This window comes from Pantherophis guttatus, chromosome 4 (assembly GCF_059756535.1).
Source record: "Pantherophis guttatus breed Tessera chromosome 4, ASM5975653v1, whole genome shotgun sequence".
NCBI classification, from domain to species: Eukaryota; Metazoa; Chordata; class Lepidosauria; order Squamata; family Colubridae; genus Pantherophis; species Pantherophis guttatus.
The window spans coordinates 135,208,352-135,226,023 of record NC_142066.1 but is presented as its reverse complement, the minus strand read 5'-3'; the positions used below and the strand labels follow the sequence as shown (position 1 = coordinate 135,226,023).

The 17,672-nt window shown below is 38.7% G+C and overlaps 1 protein-coding gene across 1 annotated transcript; it reads right to left on the bottom strand.

The window, feature by feature from the left end:
* Positions 1–1,700: 1,700 nt before the first annotated feature.
* Positions 1,701–16,943, bottom strand: LOC117655061 (protein FAM171A1-like). Its single transcript, XM_034402120.3, has 4 exons — positions 16,839–16,943; positions 9,476–9,592; positions 5,293–5,407; positions 1,701–3,968 (listed from the first exon to the last, which is right to left on the bottom strand). Exons 2-4 carry the CDS (start codon positions 9,492–9,494, stop codon positions 2,834–2,836), a joined length of 1,269 nt encoding a protein of 422 aa, XP_034258011.2. The 5' UTR covers positions 9,495–9,592; positions 16,839–16,943; the 3' UTR covers positions 1,701–2,833.
* Positions 16,944–17,672: the final 729 nt, after the last annotated feature.

Sequence of the window (17,672 nt, the reverse complement as noted above, 5' to 3'; positions counted from 1 at the left end):
AAGCAGAACAAAAGCACTGACCTGACATTATTTACTGTAAGATTTCCATTAATTGCTGTAGATTAATCCCCACTGTGATTGATCAGGATGTGTTAAACCCTTTAAAAAGAGCATAAATTCCAAGGAATAGAGAGGGCCAAGAACTTTGATTGGTTGTAACCTGACAGGCAGCATCAATTCAAGGACAGCCTTTCCTTTAATGGTTGATTTCCATCTGGAGATTACAGTGACAGTAATCATCATACAATGGTTTTCTCAGTGTTTTGGTTATTACTAACATCTACGTTGGGAGTTAGTTTGATGTAGTGGTTAAGGCAGCTAGAAACCAAGAGATCATTAATTTTACTCTTACCTTCGGCACAAAGCCTGCCATGTAACCTTGGGCCAGTCACTTTCTCTCGGTCCTAAGGAGGAGGCAATGGCAAAACACTTCTGAAAACTCTTGCTAAGAAAACTGCAGGAACAATTGAATGGAAGAAAAAATAACAACATTGGGGGACACATTTAAAATAAACTCATTGATCATGGCATCACTTTGATTTCCTGGTAGTGCTGCTGTATGTATACTTAGAGAAAATGGGAAAGAATGCTTCCGATATTTGTGGGTATGCCGCAACAATATAAAGTGCAAGGACTGGTTGTAATGGTCGCTAAATGAATGGCTATAGGTTGAAGATTACTTGTAGTATATTTCCTTTGTGGGGTTTTTACTTATATTCCCCTTGTGACTCATGAGTCCCAATCAGAATTAAGTGTGATTACAATCCAGCAAACTGCTTTTGTCAGCTGACAGGGATTCCCTGACTAATATTGCAAGGACCTTTGTAGTGGTAGTTGCAGATTTTTTTCTGTTTAGCAAAAACCAACAACAACAAGGGGAAATTGTTGGCACATGTGCTAGATGGAAGAAAGTTAGAAGCCATAGTTTTTTACATAGACAATGTGCTAAACCTACCACAAAATAGTATACCTAATGAAATTTCTTTTAGGTGGTTACTTTCTACTTTGGAACAGGTACAGATAGTCCTTGACTTATGAGCACAATTGAGCCCAAAATTTATGTTGCTAAATGAAACACTCGTTAAGTGAATTTTAGCCCATTTTATGACTTTTCTTGACACAGTTGTTAAGTGAATTACTGCAGTTATTAAGTTAGTAATATGGTTGTTAAATGAATCTGGCTTCAACCATTGACTTTGGTTGTAAGAAGGTCGCAAAAGGGGATCATATGATCCCAAGATGCTGTCTTAAATATGAGTCAGTTGCCTAGCATTTGAATGTTGATCATGTGACCATGGAGATGCTGCAATGATTGTAAGTGTGAAAAATGGTCCTAAGTCACTTTTTCAGTGCCCTTGTAACTCTGAAACGTCACTAAATGAATTGTTGTAAGTCAAGGACTACGTCTACTTCAAGACAGAATAGTGTTTTGCAACCACGGAACCTGAAAATGTTAATTTTGTGGAAAATTGCAGGAAAAGGTAGGGACAAGCAAATGTCAAAGATTGCTCATACAATCTCCTACCTTGCATTGTGTAACTATTAATTCATTCTATAAATTCATGTGATCATATTTATTCTATGAATATTTATCATAGGACATAGACAAACTAAATATAACTCTCACTTATTACATATTCAGTATTTTATTTCTTAATAAAGAAATGTGTTTGAAATCAAAGAGGAATTCTAAAAAATCATGAGTGTTCAAAAACTTTATTTTTGAATTACAATTTTTGGATAAGCAGTTTATAAAGAGAAAATAAACAGAAATTTATCTGGCACTTTTGCATAGATTATAACAACTCTGCCTGACATTTCTAGACACATTCAGTCCACTTGCTTGGTCCAAAATCCATGTTATTTGAAACTATATACATCATATATACAAATCAGTGAAACTATTTTGATTTTTCAAAAATGTTGTATAATCTACTCTTACTAAGTAGAATCCACAGTACACACCAAAATTAGCAAATATACTGTTTTGAAGTAAAAAAAAATCATTCAGGAGAGACATTTGATAGCATGCAAATTAAAGAACAGATATGGTGTCAGAATTTTTTTTTCTGTTAAAAAGTCTGATTATTCAAGGTGCTTGCAAAAGAAGAAACTGTTCATTGTTCCTGTAAAATAGGCACTTAGGATGGAAACTGAAGGACTCAAAGTTGACTTTAAAAATTGGTTTGGTTTCACAAAAGTCTTTTCAGATACCAAAAAAAGCTTGTCAAGTTTCATGTAAAAAAAAAGTGGTTAGTTAGATTATAGTAAAGGTAGACAACATTTTGGAACTACCTTGTAAATAAGTAAGGTAAAGGTAAAGGTTCCCCTCGCACATATGTGCTAGCCGTTCCCGACTAATGTAAATAATGTAAATAAGTACATTACATTAAAGCAAAAATAAAAATTACTAAAAAGCAATTATGCAAAGCTACCCTTTAAAATAATACATATCTGTAGATGTCAAGTGTTGAACTCTATTTAACATCATTATGATACATTTGATTTAAGAAATAAGAAATAATAATAATAAAGTTTCATACAGATCCCATTTCAGGAAAATCTGAGGTTATAATCTGCCATTCCACATGTCAAAATATCCAAATGTCCTTGATGGATAATATCAAATATATGGAATTCAAAGTCACATTTTCATACAGACTTTGCAAAAGAACTAGGTTAGTTTGCCCAAAAATTATCTTGAATATCTTGACTATCTTTTTAGTTGCAACTCACCCAAAAGATTACTTCATCTTTTTTTCTTCTGTTAATAAAAAAAAAAAAAAAAGGAAATTATATATTCTCTTGGCAAAAATATCTAGCATACTTCAGGTTACTTCAGATTGAATGCCAAGACTGGTCTTTCTTCTAGCTTTTGCCAAGGAGTCTTTTTATCCTCCCTTTGATGATTAGCATCATCAATGTCACTACCATTACGTTCTGCACTTGGTAAAGGCTTTGGTAGACTTTCTATACCTCTCTTTGTTTCTTCCTGCAGGCTGGGCAATTGGCCACCTCTTCTGCTTCTCCCTCCCTCCAACACACATCTTGGAGTATTATTTTCAGGGCCACAAACTGCAGTTCCACATTCGCTGCCACTTTGGCCCACTTCATCCAAATCTTTCTGCTGAAAAATCTGCACTTGCTGTTTTCGCTCATTCATGTCATCTCCAGAATCCAGGCTGCTGTTGTTAATTCCATTGCTTCCAGTTGTTTGAAAATCAATGTAGGAATGTCTAACAATAACATTGGAATCCCCATCCAAAGAAACAAACCACGATCGAGGATGAGGTAAAGGCTTTCTTCTAGCTACCTCTGTTAGAGCTTTCTTAGTAAGAAGCTCATCACTGAGGGATGATGGAATAGATACTGATTCAGACATCACAACGTGCTGTGGTTTCCAGTCACCTGTTCCAGCTTCTTGCTGGGATATTGCTTGAGCAGCCAAGTGTTGTGGCTGCATCTGTTGTTGGGAATGTGGGCTAGATAATTCAACTTGGGACCTTGCTTGCTCTTGCTTCTCAAATAAAGACTGGCTTAACATTGGACTGTGTTTATAATCTTCTTTGTCTGGAGATCCATACCCTTCTGTCTTTTCTACAGACTTCCTTCCATTTATAAAAGATATTGCCATATTCTCTAAAGACGTGAAGCTTTTGTCATTTTCCTTATCAAAAAGCAATTCCTCTCTGGGATTAAATTCCTCTGAGGTGCTATGTTGGAGCACAGGGGTATGCAGATCTTCTTGTTCTACAGAACATCCTTTGTTCACATGAACATCCACTATCACTACTTCCTCGTGGCCAGAGGATTCTGGGCACCTATTGCCATAGGACAATTCTGATTCAGATCGGGAAACTACTAAACTGAGATTGGACGTAGAAGTTGATTGATCCATCTTAGCACCTCTGAGTGTTGAGGATAACTGTAGTTTTTTAAATAATTGACGGGGCTTCATACACTTTTTCCTAATATTAAAAAAAGGAATAGAAAAAGAATTCAAAAGTAAAAGAATGGTCTCTAGTGAATACTTAGGTATTCAAACACCTATACTCTCTTCCGATTATCATAAACCTATAATCTCTTCCAATTATCATAAACCTGGCTGCTCAAGATAGATGGGTGGAAGTTATGCGAATTCTGGTCCACTGTAAGTGGAGAATGCTGAGGTAAAGAAAGCTATTGCAAGAGGCTCAAGCAAATTAACAGCTCCTGATTTTATTTTGCAACTCAAACTGAATATTCTGTGGCTTGATCCTCCATGGAAATTCTTTTTGCCACCCATTCTATTTTTATTTTTTATTTTTGGCTTTTTCAACACTGGTTTTTCAAGCATACCAACATCTCCTTATTTTTCTGTTTACCTACAAAAACTTGGTGTGTTACATTAGATATTTCGATTGTAGATATCAATACTGAAACTCATGAAATGAAAAAAGAGATACTGTAATAAAAAACAACACAGTAGAAGCAGATATAACAGAAGAAAGTCAGCCTTATAATTCTTTCTGTTAAAATCATTTGTAGCAGGTAATGTATTTAATAGGACTTCAACAATAAGGTAGTTTTACTGAAAGAAATTTAAGAAAGAAAGAATTTTTTTTACTATTCTTGATTTAACTGTTCTGTTTCAGCAAACGTCAGAGAGATTACATATACTGTGCTAAAATGAGAGAAATTTTACTTTTCTTCAGTTTTATAAGTGCTGCAGTTTCATAAACTATTGTTGATACCTTCAAGTTTGAAATTAGATTACTCTATAATGCGGCTTGTTCCATAAGCAAATAGAAAAATTAACATGAGTTGTATCACCGATCCTAATTTTGTTTGTTTTCTGTTACTAACATTTGTAATATCACATTTTTCAAAAGATATTTAGGATAAGACCATCAATTCTGGAAATACTGAATATGATAATATTCAATATATTATATGCTATATAATATACAGTATAATATGATAAATTGTTAAAATAAACTTAAGTCCACATAAAGAATTTTCCTACATCTGGTGTCATAGCGATGTATTAGACCAGCAATCCAACATATTTCAATGGCACAAGTTTGTGGGCAGCTCACATAAAATCTTCAGGGAGCCTGTTTACACTAGCAAGTAGAATCCAAAGATATTCATTCAGTTATGCAAATTATGAATCCATGGAAGGCTTGCTAAAATGTACTTATGCAAAAGAAAGATCAGATAGAAAATAATTTGGTCTCTTTTCCTTCCATTTATATCTTTTATGACGACCACTCTACAAATATAACTAACTATAAAAATGAGACATTTTACCTGCAATAGTGTACAAGGAAGCACATCAGAACAAGTAGTACAAAAACTACCCCTCCAACGATTTCCAAAAGAAACATCTTCTGGTCAATATTGCTGTTCTTCATTACAATATGATCTATAAGATTGGAGGGGGAGATTAAAATTCTGAGGACAGGCAAATCAAAGTTTTCTAACCCATTTTAGGGTATATTTAGTTGCAGGCTAGCTCTCACTTTGACAACAACCCCTTCCAGCAGAGTATCATCTGATGTGCCTTGATCCACTTCTAGCAGTATTCTCTAATGGGATCAAGCAGGAGCCCTGATTACACAGGTTTCCAGATCTGGGGGATGCCACTGATTTGAATTACTCATAATATCCCAGGACAGGCCTATGCGAAGGACATTGTAAATAAATAAAGTCCAGCGATACATATTCTTTGGTTAGTGGAACCAACCAAAACAATGGGCCTGTGTTATTATCTGGACTGGAACCTGGAGCAGCAGCATCTATCTGGAGATGACATGCCTAAAAAATAAGTGATGCAATGGGGCAACAGTCAGCCAATGGGCTTCGTAACCCTCCTGTGTAGACTGTTTATCTGGAATCTCACTGAGCATGGCTGGTAATTTTCTCCGCCTCCAATTGTCAGAAACTGCACAAAATTCATTCAGGAAACTTATAGCATTTAACTGACAGTTTCTTCTATATAGCCAGCTGTATAAAGTAGTGAAATAGGAAGCATTTTTCCAGCCTATGCAATTGTGCATGGGCTGGGAAGATAGCAATGTCCTCTGTGTATGCAAGCAAGAGATTCTATCTAATTAGCACATTAAAGAAATGATAGGTTCCTTCATTTGAGTCATTCTCTAACTAGGATTTATTTATTTTTTACTTGAGTAGAGCCATTAAAACTGTAATCTGGGTCAATCACTGGAGGTCTGACCTGAGATATAATCCATTTCCAACTTTACAAATTGTACTCTATTCCTAGCTCATTCAGTCTATGTGTAAATCAAGGCTACAGCTGATAATATATCAGAGCTGATAACCATTTCTTGTTGTACAATTCTTACAGTTAAGGGGGAACTCATTCTATTTACGGCAGGAAAGGTATAAATCCTGCACGTGCTATGATTTTCTGAAATCACCACATTCTACATATTGTAACAATGATCTAATTGGGGATTATCCTACAACTTTGGAAGTTGTCCCGGTAGCTTTACAGACATCCAAAATGCAACCATTAGTGACTTAAATGGCTGCAGCGTATTTAGCCTCTTTAAGCCTCTTTAAATACTCTTTAAAACTCTTCTTTGTAAAAAAATATCTATTGAAATACTTGGAAAACCTTAACAAACTTTAAAGTCTGCTTTCAGAATTCCTGGATATATCAATAAAATGTTATTCTGAAATGCATACATTATTTAAATATAGTACTGCATAATATAAAACTTACTGTGTGTGGACTAATGTCAAGTTTTAAAATGGATCCTTCCCTTCTCACCACCCTTCTCACCTCCTGAAAAGCTCTAGCAAAAAGTATTTTCTGCTTTGCTCCTGCTCTGGAATATGGAGCGAGTCTCCATCCACCCTTACCTTCTCAGGCAAGGAGTGACTGTGGGGGGTGGGGGGAGGGGAGGGGCCAACCAATTCTGGGATCCAGTTCGGCAGGGAACCACATCAAGGGGCCCAAAGAGCCCCATGCGTCTCCAGAACAGTGGGTTGCAGACACCTGAGCTAGAGGTTAAAATGTGGAACAGATGAAATCTATTTATTTATTTAGAAAATTTATTTATTCATTTATATTGTCACCTACTCACACATGGTGACTCAAGGCAGCTTACCAGGGCATAAAAACACAATATAAAAGAAATAAAAATAATAAAAAAGAAAAATAATTCCCCTATGCCCCATACATTGTGTGACAACACACATTCATACCAGCAATTTAATGGGCTCCATCCTGCTCTGGGTTCTCCAGGCCCACTGGCAGAACCAAGACTTCAGGGCCTTCCAAAAGAGTGTTAGAGTGGGGACGAGTCTAATCTCCAGAGAGAGGGAGCCACCACAGAGAAGGCCCTTCTGGATCCTGTCAGATGTATCTCCTAAAGGGACGGGAGCCAAAACATTCCTTGCCTCCTCGCTCTAGTAGTGGGTCAGGTAGATGTGATCGGCAAGAGACGGTCCCTTAGATAACCTGGATCCAAGCCATGAAGGGCTTTAAAGGTGACAACCAGAATTGCACTCAGAAGTAAATCGGCAATCAATGTACTTCCCACAGAAGAGGTGATACATGTGCACAAGTCTCCACAAAACTATGCGGACTGCTGCATTTTGAACCAACTGGAGCTTTCAGATGCTTTTCAGGGGCAGCCCCATCTAGAACAAGTTACAATAGTCAAGACTGGAGGTGACTAGGGAATGAGTGACCATGAATAGGGATTGTTGGTCCAGGAAAGGGTGTAACTGGCACACAACCTACAGTTGCGCAAAGGCCCTCCTGGCCATGACTGCCACCTGCTCTTCAAGCAGAAGTTGTGAGTCCAGGAAAACCCCCAGATTGCGCACAGGTCTGTTTGAGGCAGAGCCACCCCATCCAAGATTGAAGGTGGCAATTCCCCATGCGCCAAAGATCCCTAAACCCAGAACCACTTGGTCTTGCCAGGGTTCAGTTTCAACCTATTGCTCCCCATCCAGCCCCAGCAGCCTCCAGGCACTGTGAGAGAGGTGTCACAGCATCGCTTAACCCGCCACGGGCTGAAATATATAGCTGAGTATCATCAGCATATGGATGATATCTCAGTCCATGGTGATAGATGATCTCACCCAAGAGCTTCATGTAGATGTTGAATAGGAGCCAAGAGAGTACCAAGCCCTGAAAAACCCCACAAAGCAGTAGGCTGGATCTCTCACCTCTTATTAACACTGACTGAGAGCAGCCACAGAGGAAGGAAGTGAACCAGGATAGCACAGAGCCCCTCACTCCCAACCCCTGAAGCCATTCCAAAGGATACCATGATCGATGATATCAAAAGCTGCTGAGAGGTCAAGTAAAGCAAGGATGGATGCCCTACCCCCTTCCCGCTCCCACCAGGGATCACCAAAAAGAGTGACCAATGCTGTTTCTGTCCCATATACAAGTCTGAATCCTGTCTGGTAGAGGTCTAGATAATCTGTTTCATCCAGAAACCTCTGGAGCTGCAGCACAACCATATTCTCAACCACCTTCCCCAAAAAGGGAAAATTGGAGATAGGTCGGAAATTATCCAACAGGGTGGAATCCAGCGATGGCTTCTTGAGAAGAGGGCAGACCACAACCTCCTTAAAGTGCTTGGGGACTAACTCTCCTGTAGGGAAGCATTAATCACCGCCAGAGTCCATCTGTCTATCATCTCTCAGGAAGCTTTCACAAGCCAGCAGGGAAATGGTCTAAAACACAGGTGCTTGCCTACATATTCCCTAGGATCCTATCCATTTCCTCAGGAGCAATAGGGTCAAACTGTTCCCAGATAACAGGGCAAAAATCTGCCTCACGGGCCTCCACTGCATCAGCAACCACGGCAGCATTTAACTGGGAATGGAGTCGAATGATTTTTGTCTTCCAGAAAATCTGCAAATTCCTCAGTGCCCCGCCCCCCCTTTCAGGTGGACCTCAGTCTCCTTCTTCCCCAGGAGGAGACAGTTCACCTTAAAAAGGGTCACTGGTTGATTATCTACAGATGCAATTAGTGCGGAGAAGTATTTACACTTCGCTGCACGAATCACCCCAAGGTAGGCCTTAATAGTAGCTCCTACCCATGTTCGATCGAGTTCATCCCTTGTCTTCTGCCAGAGGTGCTCTAGATGTCTCTTCATTCATTTCATCCCTCTCAGTTCCTCTGTATATCATGAAGGGCAAAGAGCTGTTCAAGTGAGGAGAGGTCACATGGGCACAATCTTATCCAGAGCCTCAATCACCTTCCTATTCCAAACAGCGACTAAGAACTCAGTTGGACTGTGCAGCAGATCTGCAGTTATAACGCCTGGTTCCTTCTGGAATCCATCTGGGTCCAGTAGTCAACTGGGGCAGGCAAATATAATAGGTCCTACCTCCCTGTGGGGGTGGCAGTGGTAAAGTTCTTAAGAAATTCTATAGTGAAACTTCTTTGTACTTGCCCAATGCCATATATTTATACTGGAGCAATTAAGAGATCAGTCTTACCTGAATTTGTGGGTGACATGGCTGCAACCCAATATCCCAGCTGGGAGGCAATATAGATCTAGGTCAATCTATTTCCTTTTTGTTCAATGATGCCTAAACTGCTTTTCAACCATGTCCCTGTAAACATATAAAGAATCTCGTAAAATAAAATGGAAGAGAATTAGAAATGAAGCTGTTTAACTGTTATAGAATAAATTGATAATGAATTTCAGATGCAGAAACTCAGTGATAGTTATAGCCATCGCCTATGAATTAAATGCTAGTAATTTTATTTACTGACCACCAGTGGGTGCTACAGTGAAGAATTTGAAACAAGGGGAAAAGAAAAAGGCATCTTGGATGCCTTTAATTTTTTTTGCTTTGGAATCAAAAAGTTTTATTTTACAGATGTTTCATTTCTTGAAACATCAACCTCACAAAGCATTTTGATCTTATACAGCTATTCTCTTGGATGTACAATATCAAGAAGGTAGCATTATCCATTCTTTCCATCTCCTGGCTTCCATTAATAAGTCAGCCCAATGATATCTATATAGTTCCTTGAGTTTCCTCCTGTTAAAATCTACGATGATTCAGCTCCACAGGATTTTACCCAGAACAACTGAATGGATGATAATTTGGCTTCAAAATGAGATAAGAGGCCATCCTGTTTCCATGTTGTCGTTCAAATGTACACTATCAATAGTAAAATACTTTGCTTAAAAAGTGATGTAATGGTTTGTCAGATTGGTTTGGGGACTGAATCAAGAGGCAACATCCTGCAAAGGAAACTCCTTGCTCTCCCTAAGGAGGAAATGCCATTCTTATTTCAAAAAGAGGTGTACTGGTAACACAGGTCTGACTTGAATAACTGAGAAGAAGAGGAGCTAGATGCTGCAGGAGATCCGTGTGTGCTAAAAAATATGAATATTTCAGATCTCGTTGTGTCCCTTACTATAAATCAGCAGAGAAGTAGCTCACTTACAATGACCTCCCTAGAGAGACCATACAAACAGCTAACACACTTAGGGAAGATATGCAGATACCAAAAATAACTTGGGCATGAGACTACCGAAGGAATTATCAAAGAAGTTCTGTTGCTTCTGCTACATATTTTTGGAATTAAGAATTGGGCTTCCTATTTTCCCAAAATAGTAAGGAAGACCTCCCAAGGATATGCTCATAATTGCCAGAAAATTTTTCAGCAAAACTAAAGAAAAAGCAGTTGGTGAAAAATGTGGAGAACAACAACATAGGAAAAGATAAAGCCTCTCTATGAAGAACAGATTGTTCCTTTAAAAAAATATTTTATTTTGATTTTAAGAGCACAAGTATTACAAAGAACACCTAGATGCACAGGATAGAACTTAGCTAAAATTTAGCAACACCTCTATTTTGACAAAATAAAATTCCTTCACTGATTGTAAGTTATGCCACATTGAGTTAGAAGACAAAAGCAGATAAGCCTGTCTTCTTTCATTACTGCAATGTGAGAGGAGGCATGAATTTATCTAAAATCCCTTTTCTTCGGTGGCTCAGATCCCACTGCATTTGCAGGCTTCCTCAACCTAATGTCTTCCACATGTGTTGGATCTGCATCTCCCAGAATTCCCAGCCACCTGAAGAATGCCAGTGGGTCAGTGATAATTCCAGCCCCTACACATCTGGGGGACATCAGCTGCTCCTGTAATTTAGGAGAGAGGCTTTGTCACTATTAGCAGAGCAAGGAGCTGACTGGCAGAGGCATACCCTGAAGACTGCAAGCAGTGTGAGAGAACAAAATTGTGTCTGAACAGAACTTACACTGCACTTTATAAATCAGATAGAAAGAAGGATATTGCCTCATTATCAATGCCTATCTAAGAGAATTAAAAACATATGTTAAAAAGTTAAAAGAGCTGGAGTGCCCTCAAACCAACCACCCCCAGAGTTGTTATCACTCTTAGACCCTCACTCATTGAATCAGGTCTTCAAAAGAGGAGGGGGCACCTCACCTTTGAGAATTCCAAAGGGCAGGGGCAACAGCAGAGAAGGCTCTCTTCCTGGGGCCTGCCAATCAAAATTTTAATGGATGAGATCCACAAATATCCTCCCTGCCTGCTCAGGTGGGATGGGTCAATGTAATGCACAGTTAAGTATATATATTGGGGATTATATTGATCCAGTCATAGGTTTTCCAAGACTTAGGCATATCTGTGCTGATATAGACAATACTTCTGTTGAAACAAAGCAATGTGTCTGTGCATACACACACACATACATTTGGAAATGGAATGGAAGGGCAAATGCACCAACTGTTCCAGAGGATGCAGTTGCTCTAGTGTTTTGATATGAACTTCCACTTTGTCTTATGAAGAATACTACAGTCAACTTTCTTTGGACACTGAAGTGATTAATTTATCCAGAATGAAAAACTATATTTTCTTTCTATCTAGTTGAAAAAAATAATGTTGAGATGGTTCTTGAACTACAAGACTCAGTATTCTTAGGTAACATGGCCAGTGGTCAAGAATGCTGGAAGTTGTTGCAGTTCCACAATATCTGGGAGACAAAAAATTGCCTGTACCTGCTATAGAAGTTTGCTGACGAACATTTCATTTTTTCCATCAACCTCTCTGTCAAAGTATCTGACAAAGCTCATTTTTACTAGTGTGCTTTGCTGATTTATGATGGGAACTATAGTCCAACATTATCTAAAAAGCAGCAGATTGGCAAGACTGACACAGGAATTATTATTTTAAAGTTAGCAGGCACCTGTTCAAATAAATTTAGTTTTATCAGGAATCACATCATCCTCAATTCCACTAATTGTTGCAGAGGTGGGTTTCAGCAGGTTCTGACCAGTTCTGGAGAACCGGTAGCAGAAATTGTGAGTAGTTTGGAGAACCAGTAGTAAAAATTCTGATTGGCCCCGCCCACATCTATTCTTTGCCTCCCAAGTTCCAGCTGATTGGGAGGAAATGGAGATTTTGCAGTAACCTGGATTGGGGACAGAATGGAGATTTTACAGTATCCTTCCCCTGCCACACCCACCAAGCCATGCCCACCAAGCCATGCTATGTCCACCAAGCCACAGCCACAGAACCGGTAGTAAAAAAATTTAAAACCCACCACTGAATTGTTGGATGGATTTTTGGAGGACCTCTAGCCAGCTGCAGTTTTTCCTTCAGCTGGCTACTGTTTTATAAAGAAGCATCATTTGGCAAATCTATATAAGCTATTCCGGCCAATACGCTCTCACAGAGAGGGCCTCCTCGGGGTGCCGTCGGTCAGGCAATGTCGGCTGGCGGCCCCCAGGGGGCGAGCCTTCTCTGTGGGGGCACCCGCCCTGTGGAATGAGCTGCCTCCTGGAATACGATTGATCCCAGACCTCCGGACCTTCCGTAAAGCCCTGAAGACGTTTTTATTTCATCAAGCCGGCCTAGCCTAAATGGTTTTTAATTGGGATTTTAAATTTTATGGATTTGGGGTTTTAAATTTGGGTAGCCGATGATTTAATTCTTTTAATTATCTTAACTTTTGCATTTGTATGTTTTTTAATTTTGGCTGTTCACCGCCCTGAGTCCCTTCCGGGAGAAGGGCGGTATACAAATTAAATTAATAAATAATAAATAAATAAAATATTCAGGGACACTGATAAGGAAAAAATGAATATTTGTGTGCAGGCTCTAAGGAAAAAATGTTCCCAAATATAGTCCTTTGATTTATTACTAAAATCCAAGTTGAACTTTGCTCTTTTGTTTCTGCTGTCATTTCCTGTTGTATGTGTAAATTACCTGTCTAATACTGAACAAAAGAACATGTCTGTCCCTGCACTTAGCAATTCTAATTACATCTGAAGGGGGGGGGAAGAGAGAGGGAGAGAGGGAAAGCGCATTATACATGCAGAGGTAGCTTCCTTTCTTTAATTTCCCCTCCCAAACTTCCTTTCATAATAATGAAAAGGTAGGTAGAATTCAAGAGACAAAATACATGACATCGAAGAAGGCTGCTTCATGGCTGGCATAAAACAAACAGGTTGCTTCTGTAGTTAAAAAAAACACATTTATGCAGGCGTTTTAAATTGTTGCACTTCATGAATAATATTCAAGCATAATGTTATGAATGCATTTATAAAAAAACAAACAGCTACTTAACAACATGGCTGAAAATGCAAAGCAAGGAATGGGAAGCCACAGCTCCAGAGTTACAACACATCATGGTGAAATCACACTCAGTATTTGGGCTGAAAAAGGCTGAGAAGCAAATAATGACTGAAAGCCTTTGTGTCTGAAACCAAGGAAAGCTATTGTCAAAAGGAGACAATATTGTTTGACCAGATGGGGTAATAGTCTGATAAGGGAATGGCACAGTAGTGGGTTGCTAGTGATTCACCTCGGATCAGGCAAACCAGTAGCGGCAGCAGCAGGAGACTCCGCCCATCCGCCCAGACGCGTCTGTGCATGTGCAGAAATGTTGGGCGTGCACGCCCATGAGCAAACGGGTAGGCAACGGGTTTGAAACCCGCCCTTGGTATGGCACCTTCTTCTAGTTTGTATCAAAGGCCTGTGGCTCTCCAGGCCTTCTTGTATAACTTTCATCCTTTTTTTAAAGAGGGTAGACTAGCTATGGCTAACCAGGTTGACAAGCTCTAGCACAATGGCAAAATCCAAATTTTTTTACTACCGGTTCTGTGGGCCTGGCACAGAGGTAGATTTCAGCAGGTTCTGACCAGTTCTGGAGAACCAGTAGCGGAAATTTTGAGTAGTTTGGAGAACCGGTAGTAAAAATTCTGACTGGCCCCGCCCCATCTATTCTCTGCCTCCCAAGTCCCAGCAGATCAGGAGGAAATGGGGATTTTGCAGTAATCTTCCCCTGGAGTGGGGTGGGAATGGAGATTTTACAATATCCTTCCCCTGCCACGCCCACCAAGCCACACCCACAGAACCAGTAGTAAAAAAATGGCTTGGTGGGTCTGGCTTGGTCGGTGTGGCAGGGGAAGGATACTGCAAAATCTCCATTCCCACCCCACTCCAGGGGATGGATATTGCAAAATCTCCATTCCCACACCACTCTGGGGCCAGCCAGAGGTGGTATTTGCCGGTTCTCCGAACTACTCAAAATTTCTGCTACCGGTTCTCTGAACTGCTCAAAATTTCCACTACTGGTTCTCCAGAACCTGTCAGAATCTGCTGGATTTCACCCCTGCTCTAGCATTTCAGAGCAAACTATCCCATCAATTTTGCCACTTTAAACTGTTCTCGTATGAAAATGTCCTCCTAGTTAATGAAATAATCTTTGTCTTTTATATCTGTTTTACTGAGTTATATGTATCAAAATGGATGCAATAGGGATTTTTTTTAGGTTTAAGGCTGAGAAAAATCTTTTTAAAAAAAATCTAATTAAATTGGATTTAAAATGTTTGAAATGGTATTAGGGTCTCCTGCTTGAGCATAGGATTGGATTAGAACATCTCAAAAGTCTCTTCCAACTCTATCATTCTAATGTTCAGATAAAAAACCATGGGAGTATTAAACTGAGTTCTTAAACTCCATTGATATTGAGGCAGTAAAAAAATGCTTCTCTGTAGTTTTGTCAGCTTGGTTCTAATCAAACCATGATTCCTATTAGCCATAACTCAGTAGCCATAACAGGGTTGCAGACATCTTAATGCTTGTGTTTTCTATCCCCTACTGCTCAGCTTATTAACAATGCTGAGTTGTAATATTAATTTTCACATTGCTTCATTGCAAGATTGGATCATACATATGGCTAAATATGGCTTAACAAACCAGGACACTGTGGTTTAAAAGTATTTGTGGACTAGCTGTAAATTGAGAGAAAGAGAGAGCATGGAAACAAAAAGAATTGAAAATAATTTTAAAAGGAACTTTTAAAAGGAACTACAGATATTTTTAACCCATATTTAAATGCACATGAAATAGAATCAAAATCTGTTTTACCTGATGAAGGTATGTCATTCAAAGTGCCAAGACAAAACTAAATTTGATTTCATGTCCTGTTCATTAAAATTTAAAAGTGGATCAGATCATTAGTCCCAATGATTTAAATTCTCCTGTTCCATTACAAAGTTTGTTTGTAAACTGAGTTTGCATTTCCTAAAGATATCACAATTTGAAACTAATTACTGTATTTGTCCTTAGTTCTAAAACACAATTATATTGCTGAGGATCTCAAGAAAAATATTATTATAATCTTCATTGAAATGAATATTTCAACAGATTAAGGAGCTTCTTTAATAGTTTTATCCCTCCCCCACATTATGTTTTGGTTTTTTTTGCACTGGATGATTTAATAGTAATGAAGATCAAATAAAATATGTCTAATGCCATTGGAGTTTATGATTTTAAAAGTTAATAACAATAAACCTACTATGGAATGTTTAACATGTTTATTCTATAGGAAACAGATGTTGAAATGCTATAGAGGATGTTAATTCAGATTGCCAAATTAATATGATTTACAGCCACACTTAGCTGTTGCTAATTCACATATACCTGACCACTATCAAATTATTTAACTCAATATGTGTGTGCAAACAAACAAACATTGTATGTCATGGTACAGCTATGAAACTGGATATAGGAAGGGTAAAACATACGCATCTTCCTGCAGAAAAAGACTATGCTTGTTTTCTCCCCCCCACTCACTTTTTAGAGGAGATAGGCAGGAAGACTTACTTCCAAGAAAAGTACCAGGTTGTAGCCATTTACTCATTTTATTTTTCAAAACTGCCTCTATACCATTTCTAGGTCCTAGAAATAATAAAAAATTAAGATAACCATAGGCTGGTGCTCTGCTATGCATACTTGATCCACGTGTATTTACTTTTAATTAAAAGGATTTTTTTAAAAAAGTAGTGGGGCAAAAAGCACGAGGGGTTCCAAGAGAGGGAATTGCAAGGCTTCTTGGATGCTTCAAGGCCTTTCTGTGAATAAAGAGGCTACATTTTTTAGATCATCATCTTACCATCCTTCTAAAGATTAGGAAACACTTTCTGACCACTATAGATTGTGATTTATCTTTTGCACCTAACCTGATGGGGATGGGGATGGGGATGGGGATGGTGTAGATGCAGATATAACAGGTTCAGAATCAGCTCATACAAGCAATAAATATCCCAGGAAAAAAGGGGGGTTGTCTTAAATCTTGCTAGTCTAGAGCAGGATCCAAATAGTACTGCTGAATCAGCTAAAACAAATTCACATAGAGAGAACTGTGATTCAAAAGCAAGTAATAGTGGTAGAAAAATGGTTCCTAATTTGGAATCTAATAAGAAAACAAAGAATATACTTAGATATCTAAAACTATATCCAGAGGCATGTGCAAATCAAATATCATCCTCCCAGGAAGGATTGGATGAAAGGCAAATAAAGTTACTTACAGTTAAACCAGATTTGGAATAGGAATTCAAATTGAGTTGAGAAAGGAAAAGGAAGATTCAGAATGCAGCTCTCCTCTCCCTCAGTCAGCTTCTGTACTGTGAAAGGCAGTTGGATATGGAATAGTTTGAACAGTTCTCATGCAAGAAAGACTAAACAAACCTTCTCTCCCTGAAACATCCCACTACGACCAGAATGTTGTTAAAAATGAAGCGTTTTTTTTTTTTAACAAATGTAAGCTCTTCCCATTGGTGGGTTTCACACACAAAGGGAGTTAGCCAATTAATAACAATCTTGGAAATAAGAGTGTTTCTACTTAAAAGTTTAATTGTAGCAACACAGAAGTTGGTAACTCCAGGGACTTATATCACCACAGTCCTTGAGCAGAGATCGTCTCAATAAGCCATTGGACCTCCCACAGCAAGCCAATTTTCTGAATAACTTTTCAAGACAAACTTAATTAACTCTTTTAATACCTTGCCAGATACCGAACAAGTGAATATTTCAAAAGAGCTTGATATGGGAATTATTAGCAAAAACACATACATTTTCTAAACCTTTAATTGAGATGGTCACCGCAAGTGGTGAAGATAACAATGCCAATTTTGAGAAACCATCTGTTGGGTCATCCCCTATTTCAACATGGAATTTGGACAAGGAAGATAACAACAAAAAGTCCCTGGGAGTAGTTCCTAACTCTGCTCTCTGATAAAACATCATTCCAGACAGAAAATGAAATTAGCACAAATAAAATAGAAGTTGACAGACAAGAGGAAGCAAGATGTGGTGGTTCCAAGGACAGGAATTAGTCCTGAGAGAATACGTTGAAAATTTTT

Coding starts and splice junctions, on each gene's coding strand:
- LOC117655061 (XM_034402120.3), bottom strand. Junction 3,969..5,292: donor TTCCTTGTACACTATTGCAG/GTAAAATGTCTC, acceptor TTTTAATATTAG/GAAAAAGTGTATGAAGCCCC.